Below are 18,345 nucleotides of genomic sequence, written 5' to 3'. Positions count from 1 at the left end.
AGATGGGGTAGTCCTGGTTATATGTACAAACTGGGGGACAATAGGCTGGAGATAAGCACTGCGAAAAGAGATCTGGGGGTTTGGGTTGATCGCAAGTTGAACATGAGTCCACAGTGCACCCTGGCAGCAAAAAGAGCCAACTGTGTCCTGGGGTGCATCAAGCACAGCATAGATAACCAGTTAAGGGTGATGATTGTCCCACTCTACACTGCACTGGTGCAGCCCCACCTCGAGTACTGTGTGCAATTTTGGGTTCCTCAATGTAAGTATGACATCAGACTATTAGAGTATGTCCAGACCAGGGTGCTGAAAGACCTCAAGGGCAAGACTTAAAAGGAGCGGCTGAGGTCACCTGGCTTGTTCAGCTTGGAGAAGAGGAGGCAAAGAGGGGTGACCGCATCACAGTCTACAACTTCCTCAAGGCAGGCAGCAGAAGGGGGTGCTGATCTCCTCTCTCTGGTGACCGGTGTTAGGGCATGAGGAAATGGAATGAAACTGCATCAGAGGAAGTTCAGATGGGACGTTAGGAAAAGGCTCTTCACTGAGAGTGTGGTTGGTCATTGGAATAGGCTCCCCAGGGAAGTAGTCATGACACCAAGCCTGTCAGAGTTCAAGGAGTGTCTGGACAATGCTCTTAGTCTTATGGTTTAGTTTTATTTAGTCCTGCAAGGAGCAGGGAGCTGGACTCAGTGATCCCTATGAGTCCCTTCCAACTTGAGATATTCTATGAAATAAAATTTTGGATACATTTTTTTGATCATGGCAAAAGAAAGCTTCTATTTTTTGATGATAGCAACATGTAATTTTGTGTATGGAAAACAGATATTTATAACAAGGCAAAAATCAAAATAATCAGCTGCCACTATGCAGACAGTCTTTATCTCCGCTTGAAAAAAAAAAAAAAAGGCAATTTCCTAAATGGACAGAAAAATGTTTAGATAAGAAACACACAGCTGAAAAAAATTAATCTTGAAATCTGAAATGTATTAGCTATATTAGCTGCTATTCTGTTTTCTTTATAACCCTGATCTTTGCTTATCATTGCTAAATTAAGAAGAAATTATGTGGTGAATTTGGCAGTTCTGAGTGGTTTGCAATGTGCAATTTCCAAACAGAAGCAAATACTAAACTAATGGATAGAATAAAGAAATAATGGTGTTGCAGAATGAGTGAGGTGATAATGAAACAAACCTTGGTAGGAGCATGGTAACTCCCGCTGTTTCTCTTTAGCTTATCACAGAAAGGGCTTGGTGTGGTAAAATGAATAATGGTGTGGTAAAATGAATAAATGTTCCATGCTTTTCAATTTAACTTTCCACACATTGGTTTTCCTAAATTTTATTAATGGAGTTTGTGGTAGATGCCTAGTGACTTAACCAATTAATGGTTTAGGCCATCACTCAAATTGCGTGTGCCATTTGTTCTATCAGCCTACTAGGAATTTTGCATTCACTACTTCCATGTAAAACATTGTAATTAAAATTCTAATTGTGATAGTCACATGTAGACTGACTTTAAAGCTTTTCTTTTTGTCCTAAAAATATACCCCAGTGTTTTACCTTTTCTTCTTCCAGGAACCCTGCCAATCTTTCTGTTTTCCATTAGAGCAACTATAAAATTAAGTATTGGTTTTATGTGATAAGCCAAGGGCTGCATGCACATGTGTGAATCCTGTATATGATTTCACCCCAGGTGGCAGCCAAATGTTACCAAAAGGGAGGAGCAGCTGAGAAGTCAAAACTGGCACTGGCACACGATGCTGTTCTCAAAGTGCACTCAAAGAAAAGCAGCCCCAGGTAAGTGTGAATGCAGATCAACAAGTGTCATTCTGTGGTGCCAGACCTCAGGGGTGACTGCAGGGGGAGATTCCCACCACAGCTGTGGGACCAGACTGGAGACCCAGGTGAGGTGTTTTTGCATCTTTGTCTGTGGGTGGCAAAAGAGATTTAAGAAATTGGGAAATCTAGCACATCTCTAACAGGATCTGGGGCACTGCACCCTTTGGGGAGTAACAAAAGCTGTCGGCTGTCCAAACCAAATGTGGCCCTTGGAAGGCCTTGCTGGTTATGTGAGAGAAAAGTAACTAGATTTGCAATACCTCAAGAGGCTTTATATTCTTAGATATGATAGAAGAGCATATGCCATCAGCAGTACCTTGGGGAAGAAAAGCTGCTAACAAAAAGTGAGCTTTGAGGTAAAATGAGTGTTGGAGTCAATCTAAACTAAACAAGCAGAACTAGGTCTGAGCCAAAGGACAGTGTTAAAGGGACAGATTTTGAGATTAATCATTTAGTTCATACTGTCAGCTGGGCAAAATAGCTTAAGGGTTTGACAGGAGAGAAAGTTTACTGTTTCCTGAAGAGGCTAAAAAACTGTTTGGGACTTGTCTCAAGACAAGAAAAAGCTTCATGGGGAGGACTAAAGACCTAAGTGAATTAATTGCTGTTCTTGGTGGGGAGGCTGAAAACTAACAGTGATAGCAGAGTGGGTAAGGAATGACTAGAGCAGAGGAAGGTAGCACTGAAGGGAGAAGGAAAAAGGTCTGGAGAAATGTTATTACTGGAGTTAATCAAGGTTTTACCTTTTTTAATTACCTGTTTTGTGTTAGTGGCCCTGACCATAAGTGTAAGGATACTCTTTTTTGTGATCATAGAGAATTTGTTGATGGGACTGAAAAAACTTTTTTTCAGTTGGCTGTAAGCTGGGGTGCTTGTCAACTGGATAAAATTTGAGGAGGAGGAATTGGGTATATTAAGAAGACATTGGTTATAGGGTATATGTTAAGCTGACAGAACATATGTAATAATGAAGCTGTGAAAGTAGCAATTGTTTTTAGTAGAGGTATTAATACTGATGCAGAAAGTATAAGTAAGACTCCTGTATGCTCTATAATATGGAATGCTCTGTATGATTCTGATCCTCCAGGCTCAAGAATGATGTATTTGGACTAGGTCTGGAAATAAAGTAGACATGCTACCAGAAAGGCTGGGCTTGTTTAGTTATACAGAACAAAGGCTGAAAATATATCTGATCGCTGTCTTTAATGGCATTGGGGCTAAACAGCAGAAAGGAAGAAGGAGCAAGTTAAGCTAGAAAAGGGAAGCAACACAAACTCACACTAGTATACTTTAGTTTGAGAATTATATTTTTTTTTAAATAAAAGCTTTTTACTGCCAAAGCAGTGAGATTCTGGAACATACTTTGGACAGAACAATGTCAGCCCAAAATATAACTAATTGTAAGGTAACACCTCATCAGGTTGTGTATGAAGAAGATACATATCGGTATATATGTATCCAACAATATCGGTTGGATTCAGTGACAGATCATGTGATCTTAATTTGTATGTAAGCCATAATTTTCTCTTACTTTCTACAGGGAGAAACAAATGGAATATATGACATTGGCTAAAACTTATTTGGAATGTGGAGAACCAAAACTAGCACTAAAATGTCTGTTCCAGTCAAAGGAGTTCCGACTCTGTGCAGAACTGTGTAAAAAGTTAGGAAAGGTATTAAATCTTCTAAACTATCCTCTCCTTATCACTTTCCTTTTCCTGCAGCTTTTTTTCCCTTATTACTCATACAGTAATAGTATTTTTCTGTGACATGGTAATAACTGAACTAAACCAGCTCTTTAAGATGGGCTGTTCAAGAGGAAGCATTTGTTACAGAATAGCCAGAAGAAAAATGAAGAGGACAATGATGCAATTATGCAGTCTAGGTTTATTTCTTTGGCTTTCCTCAAATGTTACCATCAGTCACTTCTGCTTTGCAGTCAAAAGCTAATTAATGACTGATTTTATGAAACTTAAGCTCTTAATTCATTGAATACTCTGATGATACTGAAACTTCACTGATTACAGCCATCTAAATGGAACCTTGAAACTTGTAAGGGTTAAGTAATCTACAAACAATAATTTTCTAAGTGTATGAGGATATTTAACATTTTTTATTTTCAGTGCATTTCTGCTAAAAGAATGTAAAGTAATAGTTCCCAAATATTTAAAGTTCAGGATACAAGGTTAGGGTTCCCATTCTGTATCCAGAACTCTTTTAATTTAATCCTGTTGATTCTGAGCAGCTTCCAAGTCAACAGAAGTGTGTGTTGTGTTTTTTAACAACAGGCATAGCTGGGTAAATAAAAAGTACTTTGGAAATCCTGTATAATACCTTTAATTTTACATTCTAGTTTTTTGGACACAAGATTTTTCTTGTTAATGATGATTAATATATATTTGATTACATTCAGATACTTTAATTACATTTTATTAAAGTGTGCTTCTCTGTAAGACACATGATGGAATTACTAAATTTATTCTATTCATGTAGTTTTGGCTGTTTAGGGCACTTCAGTTTCATTACTGACTTCTGCATTGCAGATGAAAGATGCTGCAGTTTACTATCAGAAAAGCCAGTGCTACAAAGAAGCATCTGAATGTTATGAACAAATTGAGGAGTTTGATCTGGCAATTAAAATGTATTGTCAGGAAGAACTCTATGAAGAAGCAGCAAAGGCAGTTGAAAGGTATGTCTTCCAAGATGATATTGGAATATAATTCTCATTTCCATTTCCAAATTTAACATAATACAGCTGGCTCACCATAAAATTTGCACAAGAGTTTTGGCTGGTGACTTTGTTTTCTATGAAGATATATCAACTTTGTCCAAATTCTCACTTGGGTAATGATAACACGGTGAAAGCATTCTACTGCTTTCACAACTGGAGCAGTGACTAGCTTCATTTCCCTTCAGCCAGTCCTCTGAAGTAGGTTCTTATGGTAAATGTGACAAAAGCATCTAATAGAAATACTAAATATTTCTAAGAGTGAAATAGTAACGGATTTAGCCACTTAGTCACTGACTTCTGTAGGAGTATAACCATTCAGTGTATGGTATATAATGAATCGGTTGTTGCGGCAAATGAACTATCTGTCTCTCATAATCTCTAGCTTAAGAGCAAAGAATAGTAATTTAAATGAGCAGCTTACACTGCCTCTCTGACAGATTCTTGGTCCCAGTCTATGAGATGAACTTTTCCATACCATCTCTGCCCTGTGTTGGCTCAGGGCAGTTAAGAACTGCCTAACACTGTGCTTGATAAACTGATTTTATTAGTATCTTTTTGGCAGAAATTTGCATCTGACACCATCCCTGTGACCTCATCATCACGTTCTTTCATAAACAGTTCATTTATTTGCCACACCTTTCACCTAAATTGTTTGATGACTTTTAAAGAATATATACACCAACTAGAATTCTAGCAAGGCCTACAGCTACACACCTTCACTGAAATCCTTTGTGGTGCATCTTTAATAATGGCAACTGTTTTTTGAAGGACTAAAGCTTGTTTAATATGTAGACATAGTTTGATCAAAAAGTTCAAGCATTAAAGTCACCTTACCAGCTAACAGTTTTTTAAATCAGCCTCCCCAAATCATTCATGCAAATTCATCGGCATAGGTACAAAAATCTGCACTCCCACGTTTATAATGAAAAAGATGATAATGAAAGGCTAATGATAATTTTCTCACCCATCAGGAAAAAATTACTCATTCTCAGCATGCAGGAGAGAATACTTTTTCAGGACTGGCTTAGGGTATATCTTAATAATTTCACATCAGACAATAATTAATAACTGAGTGTTTTAAAGTGCGTGTTTTGAAAGATGTGACCAGGTACTTTGCTCAGGCACTCAATAAGCAGCAAAGTATATGTAGGCACATAAAACAGAATTGAAAGAGTTCTCTAAACTGATTGGTTTATGTAAATTTTACAGAATATTATCTATATTGGCATGTGGAGAATTCATTGAAATTCACATTTATTTCATTCTGACTTTTATTCACATAAACAATCATTCTGTATTGAGGTTTACTTTAATAAGGAGATGATTGTCACTGGCAAAATGTGATTAAAATAATTTGCACAGTGATTTGACAGCATGGAGAAAGATTCATCAATGCTGCAAACCTTGTGATCTTATTTGTACCAGAAATTTTAATGATCTTGCTTCAGACAGTCTTACGTTATAACTAAAATCTTTCTGTAGATCTTTGTTGTGGTTTAACCCCAAGCAGCAACTAAGCACCACACAGCTGCTTGCTCACTTCTCCCTGCTGCCAGTGGGATGGGGAGAGGAAATGAAAAAAAAGTAAAACTCATGGGTTGAGATAAGAACAGTTTAATAACTAAAATAAAATATAAAATAATAATAATAATAATAATAATAATAATAATAATAATAATAATAATTGTAATGAAAAGGAATATAACAAAAAGAGAGAGAAATAAAACCCAAGACAAGACAAGTGACGCACAGTGCAATTGCTCACCACCCGCTGACCGATGCCCCAGCAGCGATCCGCCCCTCCTGGCCAATTCCCCCCAGTTTATATACTGACCATGACACTATGGTATGGAATATCCCTTTGGATAGTTGGGGTCAGCTGTACTGACCACGCTCCCTCCCAGCTTCTTGTGCACCTGCACACTAGCAGGACATGGCAAGTTGAAAAGTCACTGATTTCTTAGAAACAACTAAAACCATCAGTGTTATCAACATTCTTTTCATACCAAATCCCATACTGAATGCAAAACACAGCATTATTCTGTCTACTAAGAAGAAAAATTTGCTCTATCCCAGCTGAAACTAGGACAATCTTTTATGATTATTATTGTCTGTGTCAGTCATCTATGGTAGTAAATTGATGTATCTATTATTTCAGATACGAAGAGATGTTAAATGCAAAAGGTCAAATGGTTGCCAAACTTTCATGTACAGCGAATCAGTTGTATTTGGAAGCAGCTGCAAAGTACCTGAGTATGAACAGAACTGAGGGAATGGTGCAAGTCCTCTCAAAACTTGATATAGAGGATCAGCTTGAGTTTCTGAAGTCTCGTGGATGCTTGCGCCAAACAGCAGACTTACTGAAAAGGGAAGGTAGAGAGGAAGAAGCTGCAAAGTTAATGAAACAGCACGGATTTGCTTTGGAAGCAGCCAATCTCACAGCTATAAAAGAGTTCCGTGCATCGTGTTTGCTCGCTGCAGCACGTGCCGATGTGACTCGCTGTTCAGAATCGGACCTGGTGGACATGGAGGCCATCCTGAGGGAAGCCCTTGAGCTTTGTGAACAAACCAATCAGAAATCTGGCATTGCTGAGGCTATGTTTTTGCAGGGAGTTCTGAAGGGAGACTTTGCAAAGCTGAGCAGTGCATACTGTCAGTTCCTATCTCTGAATCATTCTGCTGGTGCAGTCGAAGCTCTCTTTGCATTATCTCGCTGCAGCACTCCTAGCCAGAACATCCTCTTTATGGCAACACGTGGCTTAATGGCTCTTCTGAGTCTGGTTAGGGGTTTGAAGAAAGCAGCCACCAATGCAGAGAAAGATATGGTGAAGTCATGCTTTGCCTATTTTGGGATTGTCCCAACAGGTGACAGTTGTCAGGTGTCTCAAAATGAAGCTGAACCCATTCTCAAGTTTTTGTCAGAGAAACCAAGTCTAAAAGAGAGGAAGACCAAAGGTGATTTATCAGTAAGCACAGAGGAGGTAAAATCAGCTTTGAACCAGCACTTGTTAAGCAGATTGTGCTTTATCACTCATGAGTTACTGAACAAACATTACCCTGATATATGTAAGAAGTTCATTGTTGGTTTGAACTGTGAAGATAAAACTTGTAAGGATTACCACAAGCCCTTGTTGCGCCATGAAGCAAAGACAGTATTTCAGTGTAAAATGCATCTGGTGGCAATAAATGGACTGCTGTTGGAAGCTACACGCACTTTCCCCAAAGAGCTACTGAGTCAGTTCAAAAGCTTTAATGACATTTTGACTGCTGACAAATATGCGTCGTGTAAAGCTCTCCTAGGAATGTTTTTTCCTAATCATTTTCATTTGAGAATACTGTCTGAGAACCCAAGGGCATGCAAAGAAATACTGGAATTCAGTAACATTATTTCCAAGCCCTGTAGAGCGGTGTTGAAGGAGTATATTGCATTTAAGTTTAAAAATGAAGACACTGCAGCCAGAAGAGAATCAACTGACTTGTGGCTAAGTGCCATGCAAGTTTTCATCTTATCTTCAGGATATCCTGAGGAATTTGAGAAACTTCTTTTTAAGGAAGAGGATGATTATAACAAAGAATTAAACTTTGCTTTGTCAAAGGCAAAAAACTCCCCAAAGAGTAAAGGCCAAGGAGGAAAGGCCAAAGGAATAGAGGGCAGACATGGTATGTTGCTACCTGACAAAAATGCCGAAAATGCAGGAAGAACACACTTGTGCTTCATTCGGCTTCTTGAAAATTCACTTGAGCAATTCTATGTTCATAAGAACCCGGAAAACTGTAAAAGGTTTTTTTTCCGTTTTATGAATGTTCTGGTCAAGAAATGCACGAGGTACCTGATTCCAAGCATAGGAAATACGGTAATGTTGTTGGAATTCCAGTATATTCTCTGTTGTGCTGTCCTGATGCGTCTCTCCAAGAACATTACTCTCTGCTTTCCAAAGAGCTACATTTCTCTCCTCAATTACTGGGAGTTTTTGTTCAGAAGCAAGGACCATAGCAAAGAACTTAAAGACACATTTTCTATTATACAGGAATATAGACCAAAGGACCCATATGTAGCTGTACAGAATTTCAGATTTCATCTCTGTTACCTAGCAGAAGTTTTGTGTGGAGTTCATGGAAGGTTCAATGTCCTTCTGGATGCTTTTGAGGATCCTGATTGCATCACTTCAGGAGAGGCTGAGCGGACTGTTGTGCTGTGCTTAGTGATGTTACTGAATGCTGACCAGGTGCAGAATTCTAAATATAAATCCCTTTTATGCCACCACTTTCTTGAAATCAAGGCAATGCTGAAATCGATAAGAAAAGACTATCCCTCTAAAGTGCCTGAAAGATTGCTAAGGGCTGTGGAACAAGTGAGTGATGCTACGCTTATAAGAGAAATTGTTGTGGTCCTGCAACAGCTGCTCACAGAGCGAGATGCAGAGTACTTAGTTGACTGCCGATGGAAGTGGGATTCTGTGTACACTCAGGGGCATCCACCCATACGGGGCATCCTGTATGAAACCATAAATCTTGACAGGTTTATCACCTCTTTGGATGAGACAGAATACACTGATGAGCTAGAAAAGGAACTTGAAAGGGTTCATTGCTTAGAGGACCAAAAGGATCCCCTGGAAGTCATTGCTCTCAGCAAGCAACAGAAGCAAGAGCAGAAAGCATCTGCTCAACGCCACCTGCGTCGTGTCTTCTATTTCGTTTCTCTGTGCATGAAGTGGAAAAGGAAGGCCTGCTCCAAAATCGAACCAGTTGCAATGGAAGGAGAGGAATTTTTATCAGAGATCTTCAAAAAAGCAGATATTGACCAAACTCAGTGTGACCTCTGTGGAGTCAGATTTATCCAGAGTTCTGAGAGCTATTTCAGCCGGTCTGAAAGCATGGAGGCAGACACTTCTGAAGCTGTGACGCCAACAGAGATGACTGGGGAAGAAAAGTTGCATGCAGAACAAAATGCAATTTCTGCAGCCAGTGAGGCTTACATAGAGCACAGAAACACAGATGAACACAGAAATAATAATGCTGCCTACAAATACTATGCCGACTTTTTCAGAACAAAGATAGATCCAATAATATATGATGGACTGAAGGTAGTGGAGGCCATTACAGAGAAGACTTATGCCCAAGAACATTTAGCGTATAAAGAAGGTTCCAACTTACGCCAGAGAAAAATCAAAGAGAATATTAAGAAGATTTCAGATGCAGTAGAGGAAATCTATGAGAGAAAATCCTGGGCTAAAGGTAGGACCTTTCCAGTTTTCTTTTAAACAATTTAATATGTCATTTGTGGCCACACTTCTCTAGCCCTGACAAAGCTCCATTTGAAAATCTTAATGTAGTCAAGAGAAGGGTATTTCCAGGTATTTCAGGTAGCTGAGGAAAAGAACTGAGACAGTTAAAGTATTAAAAAATATCTTCTCACCTCTTCCAAACACAAAGTTATACAAAGTACAGGTAAAGTGAATAGTGGTGAGTTTATAGTGGTGAACAGTAAAGAGAGTAAGGAGGGACTCTTTATCAGGGAGAGTAATGACAGGACAAGGGGTAATTGTTTTAAACTAAAGAGGGCAGATTTAAATTAGATATAAGGAAGAAGTTCTTCAGAGTGAGGGTGGTGAGGCACTGGCACAGGTTGCCCAGAGAGGTTATGGCTGCCCCGTCCCTGGCTGTGCTCAAGGCCAGGTTGGACGGGGCTTTGAGCAACCTGGGCTAGTGGAAGATGTCCCTGCCCATGGCAGGGGGGTTGGAACTAGATGATCTTTAAGGTCCCTTCCAACCCAAACCGTTCTATGATTCTCTGAATTTTAACTACATGATCAGATGTGCTGTGTTCTCTGAATTTATAGTCTTACAACAATCTGTTACATTAGACCCGGTGATCTTTACTAGTTTTTCTCCTGTTTCCTACTTATTTAGTTCTGCCAGCCATAGTAGTTTGGATATGCAGTGTAGAGTGTTAGTATTTGGAGTCTTTGGTTAAGGATATCTCTGACTAGTTTACCCTCGAACTTGTAATTTTGCTAGGGTTGAACAAAAGTGGATAATTAACTACAAATCTGTGGGGTGTCAGGCAATCAAAGGCAACCCCTGGTATTAGAAAGACAAGTAAAATGTGGTATTTGTGATATATATTTTGATATCTGATTTTTTTTTCCCCTCATATGCTTAAAGCATTATTCTATGCTGATTTTTGCAAGAAAAACTGAATCACTGAATGAGTGGCCTAGGAGTGAAATTGTTTGGGGTACTTGCTGCAGGAAAGTGACATCTTAAATCAAAACATTGTTACTGGCTTTAGTTGTAGAAATCCACCAACCCTGTCAAGTTGTCACTCTGTCTGTGATGTCTGACAGTAATGAAAAACTGTAATATTTGATATGTTCATCAGCTCTGATCAGTGAAATATGTTATATTTGTAACTAAATGTTAGGTTGTGGTCTTCATCTGTAAGCTTTATCTTTACTCTTAGTGAAAAGCTTTTCTACATAGATGAAGTTAATAAAGTTTTGCTTATTATGTAGTTGGCTTTCTGTTCAGTGAACTATGATAGTGATGAATATGATAGATGTAGTAGGCTTAATTAACTAATAGTTGATTTTCTTATGACAATTGCTTGATGAATATTACATTGTTCTTCCACTCTGTGAAAACATCTTTATGGGATTTGAGCATTTGAGATTACTTTTCCCTCACTTTATAACAAGCATTTTTCAAGTCCTTAATGGTGCAGTTAAGGAAGGACTGCAACATCTCAGGTCTATGTTTTACTTTGTCTTGTATAATTTCAGTGGGATAATGAAAGCTAGGAACTTTAATACCACAAAACAGATAAACCAGACTGTTTCCCGGAGCTTTCGGTATACCCTAAAAGGGACAGGGCAAGGATGGAGAGCTTTTCTGATAATTCTAGTAATGTTGATTGGAATGGGGAGTAATATATACATACAGCATCTTTTGTCCCAGTAGTGAATTTGCCTGCTCATGATATCACTAGTGGCTTAAGGCTTCTTGCTTTGCAGCATCATCATACAACGCAGCTCTGTGTAACTTCATTTTGTGCTTGGCTTTTAGCTGCTGTCCATCCCTCACTAGTGTTCTTACAGAATGTTAACTGTGCTTCATTTCAGCTGAAGAAATAATAACCAAACGTGCCAACAAACTGGTTGTCACCATTGATGAGGCTCATAAGTGGTTGAAGAAAATGGACTCTCATAGGATAAAAGAAGGTATGTTTTCAAACTACACAGGTTTCTGTGCCCCCTGAAGGGCACTGTTTGGTAATGGTCTCTTAGCATCACTTTAGTCTCCAAGTCAGCAGTGCTGTAGATATTCACTTACCCTCTGGGCAACAAGAAATGGGCACCCCCATGGGGACACTCTGGAAGACATGAATTACCTGGTCTTTCCTCAGTGGCTCTTTCAACCAGAGCATGAGCATCGCAGAGGTTAAAGGGTGGGCAGAACAGAGCAAGCCTCCTCCCCTGGTCCTCAGTGGGTCCCAGCCTGCATAAAGTGTGCGTGTGTTTGTGCACACAGGCGCGTGCAGATGAACGTGTAACTGTGGTTCAAGTGCAGTCTTCAGGATAGGGGGAACAGAAGAGAAGCTATCTTCATCTTCACCAGTAAGATAGTGCTGTTTCTTAATTCTGCTGCAGCAGTGCATTTATGGGCAGTGTGGATCCAAGTTCTTGGAAACCAGCTTCCTAACAAAACTAATCCTTAGCTTGCTTTTAAGAGTTCTGTGGAAAAATATTGTTTGGAGTTGGTTTGCTTTTGTTTTCACTTCCATTTCCGTTGGTTTCACACCAAAGATAACACACTGATACAGTCTATTGCATCACAAAACTCCAAGGACAAGTTTAAGACTTCCTTGTATGTTTAGGTGTAAGCACAAATTTAGGTTGTGGGATTGCAACAATTACATTAAAAGGCAATGAAGTGATCAGGCTTACAAATTGCACTATATGCAAAGCATTAAAGTAGCTCTGTTTTAGAAAATTTGATTGTGATAAAGCCTTGTGTTACACCTTCCTATCCCATGAAAGGTTTAGTTAATAAGACTATGTGGGAGTCCTCTTACAGTCTCACAAGCAACATTATAGTCTGTCTTTGAAGTCAGTAAGCAAATGTATCATCTGCTGAAACTGAACCTTGAGAGGAGAGAGACATACTCCTTTAAAAAGTCAAAAGCGATACAACAGAAACAGATTTTCAGTGTAAAAATTAATTACAAGTGCAGCAAGTGGCTTAGCAGCCTCTGCTTCCTATCAGAGCTCTTAAGCATATTGTCATATTAAGCCCAGTACTTCTTAAACATGATTATATACATATGAAGGTATATTGCTGATGTATGAAATAGCACTGACATAGCTTGTCATACTATTAGGAGGAAAAGGTGTTGGAGTTCTCCATTCTGCATTGATTTCTTGTTTTTAATATAGGCTTTGTGCATGACAGAGACTTGGAAAATGAAGTGGAAGATGAAAGCATGGCTTTTGAAGAACTTGTCTATAAAAAACCCTCAAGAAAAAAAGGAAGATACGGGAAATGGTAATTAGAAAAAATACGCAGGTGGCTATTCTATCCTCTTAACAATCTAATTTCAGAATAAGAAAATTTGTTAAAAAGAAAAATAAAGGGATGGGGTCGGAAATGGGAAGAGTCTGAAGAAAAAAGAGCAACTTAGGCTATTTGGTTTTTGTCACTTGTGTTGGAATAATTACCTATTGGTGTAATTGTTAAAACCTATGACATGACAAATTTCCTTTCAAACCTATGTGGTAGCTTGAAAGTAATAAAAAGCCAAAGAAAAGAACAAGTAGAAAAAAATAATAATGTTTCTGCCTTATCTCAGGGGTATTTTGCTACTCAGTCTTCTTTTCTTCTTCCCTGTTAATTTACATCGTCATTCTTCTGAGCTGGAATACTCAGAAAACAGGATAGTTTCTCTGATTTTAAAAGGTTTTAATCAGTATTTTATGTTACCATTGTAAACCTGCTGTGTTTTGAGTCTTGCTATTTTTGGAGATTTTTAAGCGTTCAGGTGAGTTACTTACAGTATATCTCTTTCTATTTTTATAGACAAGAACAGTAATTTCTAAACATATTTTTGACAATGTACATAATTCTAATTAGATATAAATGAAAGTGATAGATTATCTTCTATTTGGTCAAGTTTTGATATAAACTGTTACCTGTACATATTGAAATATAGATAATCTTTCCTTAAAAGACCATTACACCTTTTAAGTGTTTTGTAAGTTTTAATTGTTAAAAGGCTTTTTGTAATGTATAATAACATTTTTATAAAACTTGTAAGATTTTTAAAATCACTTGATTTTGTCTTATTCTTTGAATGCTTCTGAAAGCTGTATGTGATTGACTGCATGAGTGAGATTTGCAAATTGGGTCCAGAATATCAGTTCACACTGACACTGGTTTAGTTCTGTGATTTCAATGTCTCCAACGTACTGTAGTCTCCTTTAACAAGATTTAAAATTAATGCATTTGCATGTTAAACATAATTAGTTACAGTATTATTTAATTGTTGAAATATTTTGTCTTGAAAAGGAAGCCACTTTGTATACATAACAAATTGTTTCAATAATTAACCTTTTGCCCAAAACTTAATAACTTGCGATTATGCTCAGTGTCATGGAAGTGCGACATTTTGCATGAGTAAAAATGAAATGCTACTGTAGAATAGAGCAACGTGGGCAGCAGTAATAGTTATCTATTGCACTGTAATTGCTGTTGTCTGCCAGAAGACTTGTTAGTAAGTGCTTCTTCTTAAAGAAGCCTTACTGCTTAAGCAAGCATCTAGAAGATAGTTTAAAAACATACATTGATGAAATGTAATGCTAGTCACTTGCACTGTATAGAAATCAAGAATTCAGAAAGTTGGATCATTAATGTAACTTCTTTGGCTCTGTTTTCTATAATGATGTGTGGTTTGCATGTGAGATTGCTCCAGGAAACTTTCCTGATTAGTTTCTTGGCTTGAGTATTTACATTTGTGGCAGTAAATGCTACCTAAACTTTTTTAGGACATTTTAAAAATCTTTGCTGGCAGTTTAAGGATCTAGTGATCATACATTTTCTTTCTCTTTGTGGGAAAAATGAAGCTTTAAAAACATTATTGCAAACACCAAGCAAAGAGAAAACAAAGAAGGAGAAGGGAGAACAGAAGTTATATTGCATCAAGGACTTCATCTCAGGTACATTTCCTAGCTGCAGAGACCTGTGATCCTTGGTATGGTTCCATACGAACCACTGGTCATTCTCTGACTTGGATTCAGCACTCCCAGATGAAACTTATTTCAGTAGCATGTGAAATACTGACTGCTAGTCAAAATTAACTGCAATTCTAATTTTAGGGCTTATGGTTTCAGAGCTGTATTAGGCCAAGATTTCAGTTAATGTTCAGGTGAGGATGGGAAATCTAGTTGGATCTCCAGTCCAATATCAGTTCTCAAAGCTTTTTTTCCGCTATGTTGTTATGTATAAATAAACAAACAGAAACTTTTCTTTTCCATGAGAGTCTCTTCAGATAATAATGATTTGTGTGCATTGATCCTATTTGAATGTTTAATTATCAAAAAGGGGTTGTCCAGATATACCATTGGTGGGGGGTTTTTTGTTTATTTAATAAATGTTTCTCACCCTTCGTGGAAGCTCGTGTTCTGGCACCAGCTAATGCCTTTGACTCAAAGGGCTTCAGAGCCATGACAGACGTGTGAGATACATATTGCACTGAAACCTTGGAACCAAGTAGTGGATGCAGGCTGTCAAGCTAATCCACCCACTTCTGCCTGTCTAAGCCATGTTGAGTTGAAAAGAATTTAGAAAAGACTTCAAAAGCACAGAAACTGGTGACTTAAAATCTCTTTCTCTGGTGATACAAAAATGACACATAATTGAAAAAGAAGAAATGTTTATTGTAGTTGGAAGACAGGGAAGTGGTCTAAAAGGTGACAATTCTCCAAATCCAAACTCCTCAACAAAAAAAATCTCTTGCTTTCTTGAATCTCATATTAATACGAAGGACTGTGTGGAAGTGATGGGTACTTACCACCTTTTTCCTTTATTCCTCTTAAAAGCATTGTTTCATAATATTGCCCACAGTTTTATTCCAGAACATTTTCCTAACAATTAGCTGTTACAAACTTTGACTTCGCAAGACATTTAAACACTTGCTATTTTTTTAAGTATTTGCTTTCATTCCTAAAGGGAAGCCTTTTGCCTTTATGCTTACTGAAAACGTAGGAGGCAAGAAATTGTCTTACCTCAGTGTAACTAAAAGTAAAGGTTTTCCTGCCAGCAATCCCCATGACATTATTTGCTGAAAATTGACTACAAAGCACCCTTTCTTATATAAAAGGGGACCACAACCATTGCTGCTGAGCTTCTACCTTTGTTGTGAGCATTCAGTTTTCATTAACACCTTCACACCTGCACTTACTAAAGTGTCTCAGGGTCTTGCTGTGTATTAGATTTATGGCATATCTATCACTCTGGCTTTCAGTTAACATGTAACTTAGAAATGTATTAGCAAAGTATCAGGCAACACCCATCCTCTTTACTTGTTTGTCTTGGTGTAGTAGGTGTCAGAAATTTTGAGTGTCTTTCCTAATGCCCATTTAGGAGAGCTGGTGTGGTGGGGAGTGGAAGTTTACATATTTTATTTTGTAGTTTTCCTTACTATATTCATATCCCAAGATTTCTGACTGTATACATCCTCAAAGTCAATGTGAAACACTTAGGGTTAGATAAACACCAAAGCACTTGAATTTTCAGGTTAACAGCCATTACAAACAATATGCTGTGAGAATTAGACCATATATTTCAGTTTTATATTTCAGTTTTCTGATGTGGACTTCTGATGCTGTTTTCAGCCTGTGATCTGAGCATGGTCTGTGTATGTGCATAGGTGGTGTGTATGCATATTGTCATCTTTGCTGTGTTGATCCTGCCTTGTTGCAGGAGGATGGATTGCAGTGTCTTTGAAGTCGTTACGATCATTCTGTGCTGCTTGATATGTGGAAATGATGTTTGGAAAAAAAAATGGTAGAATACACTTGCCTACGTACAGCCCATCTTGTGTTTAGTCTGCAGACAAAGTTTCATGGTTTAAAGATGCAATTTCTAGTGATTTAAATAATACTCCAGAATTTATAAGTTACTTTCATTGGGTTTCTGATAAACCAGTGCTGAAATTTTAGCAAACAAATGACAGAATTAGGTTATCTCTAAGACATTATGTGGGCAAATAAATAATAGTGATGCCAGAAAGTAGTTTTCATTTAACCTTGCAGAAGTTAATCTTTGTAATTCCCTTTTGTGAGGGGGTGAGTAGGTATTTACTGAAGCTACGTTACACTAGTTCAGTGTGTATATGCCTCTTTGTGAACTATTCATTGTAACATTTGCTTGTCTTGTGCTAGACGTGCTTTATGAAACATGGGACGAGTTTTCTACCTTAGGACAATCAGGGATCGAACATTTGAGCTGTTTAAAAGTTGGCTGCTTCCCTACAAATAGACAGGTTAGAACGAAACACTACAAGCAGATCTGCTGGTGACTTACCTTGTCAGCTTAGATATCCTGAGGTTTGAATTACTCCAGTATTACTGATGCCCCGGTCAGAGTCAGTATCTGTGTAGTTTGGGGCACTCTAGATGCATGTGCAAGTTTTAATCGTTGCCGGGATCAGGGACCATGTGGCCGTTGTCCGTCCCCCACCCGCGCCAGTCGGGCTGGAAGTTAGACACAGACCCCGGCTAAAATAACAAGAAATTTAATACAACAGAGTGATAGAACAATCTGAATAACAACAGTAGCAATGGTAACAACAATAAAGAGCAATAACAGTGAACAAGACAAACGATATACAGAGAAATACCGCTAGCTGGTCTATGGAAAGCAAAATTCCCTCCTGTACCCACCAAGGAGCAAGGAAAAGGTTCCGCCCCTGGACCTGATGTCAGCATGGTATGAATAACCCGGCTGGAGATCCCTTCCCCCTCTCTCTCTGCTGGGGAAAACTTTACTCTATCTTGGCTGAACCAGGACATAATCCACCCCTTTATTCTATACCATCTGCGTCAGGTCCAGCTGCCATTTAGCAGTTAACAATAACAAAGTAATAATTTACACAGGCACAGCATAATTTACGGCATGTTCTCACTCAGAATCAAGTCCCCCTGTGATACGCATCGGACCTCTCCATTGTCCTGCATCACCCACCAGGTGCACCCAGGTCCTTGGGCAAAAGCAATCCAGTGGATGGGTTTGCCTTTGCCTTTGCCTGGTGCAGAACTAAACCAGACCATTTTTCCCAATATATTCCTCATGCGCACCACAGGGACTTTATCCCCATCTACAGCACGTGGAGGTCTCGACTGAGCCGGGCCAGCTCGACTGGCAGATCCTCTTGTGTTGACTAGCCAGGTGGCCTTTGCTAGGTGCATGTCCCAGTCTTTGAAGGTCCCACCTCCCAGTGCTTTCAATGTGGTTTTTAACAGTCCATTGTAGCGCTCAATCTTCCCAGAGGCTGGTGCGTGGTAGGGGATATGGCAGACCCACTCGATGCCATGTTCATCTGCCCAGGCATTTATGAGGTTGTTTCGGAAGTGGGTCCCGTTGTCTGACTCTCTCTCTGGGGTGCCGTGTCACCACAGGACTTGGGTTTCAAGGCCCAGGATGGTGTTCCGGGCAGTGGCGTGGGGCACTGGGTAAGCTTACAGCCACCCAGTGGTTACTTCCGTCATTGTGAGCACGTGG

General features: G+C 38.8%; 1 protein-coding gene across 2 annotated transcripts in view; it reads left to right on the top strand.

Moving 5' to 3' along the window:
• TRANK1 (tetratricopeptide repeat and ankyrin repeat containing 1) overlaps positions 1–13,375 on the top strand; it is a 46,394-nt gene extending 33,019 nt beyond the window's left edge. The window contains exons 19-24 of one of the 2 annotated variants that reach the window (XM_026843884.1): positions 1,693–1,796; positions 3,379–3,511; positions 4,382–4,527; positions 6,728–9,804; positions 11,691–11,789; positions 13,005–13,375. In XM_026843884.1, coding sequence (XP_026699685.1) covers positions 1,693–1,796; positions 3,379–3,511; positions 4,382–4,527; positions 6,728–9,804; positions 11,691–11,789; positions 13,005–13,117 — 3,672 coding nt within the window. In that variant the 3' untranslated portion in view covers positions 13,118–13,375. Of the gene's footprint in view, positions 1–1,692; positions 1,797–3,378; positions 3,512–4,381; positions 4,528–6,727; positions 9,805–11,690; positions 11,790–13,001 lie in introns of both variants that reach the window. The other variant, XM_026843883.1, reaches the window with a different exon arrangement.
• The last annotated feature ends 4,970 nt before the right edge of the window (positions 13,376–18,345 follow it).

This window comes from Athene cunicularia (genome assembly GCF_003259725.1).
Source record: "Athene cunicularia isolate RWA chromosome 2 unlocalized genomic scaffold, athCun1 chr2_part2, whole genome shotgun sequence".
Classification (NCBI taxonomy): Eukaryota; Metazoa; Chordata; class Aves; order Strigiformes; family Strigidae; genus Athene; species Athene cunicularia.
This window is presented reverse-complemented; position numbering and strand designations above follow the sequence as displayed.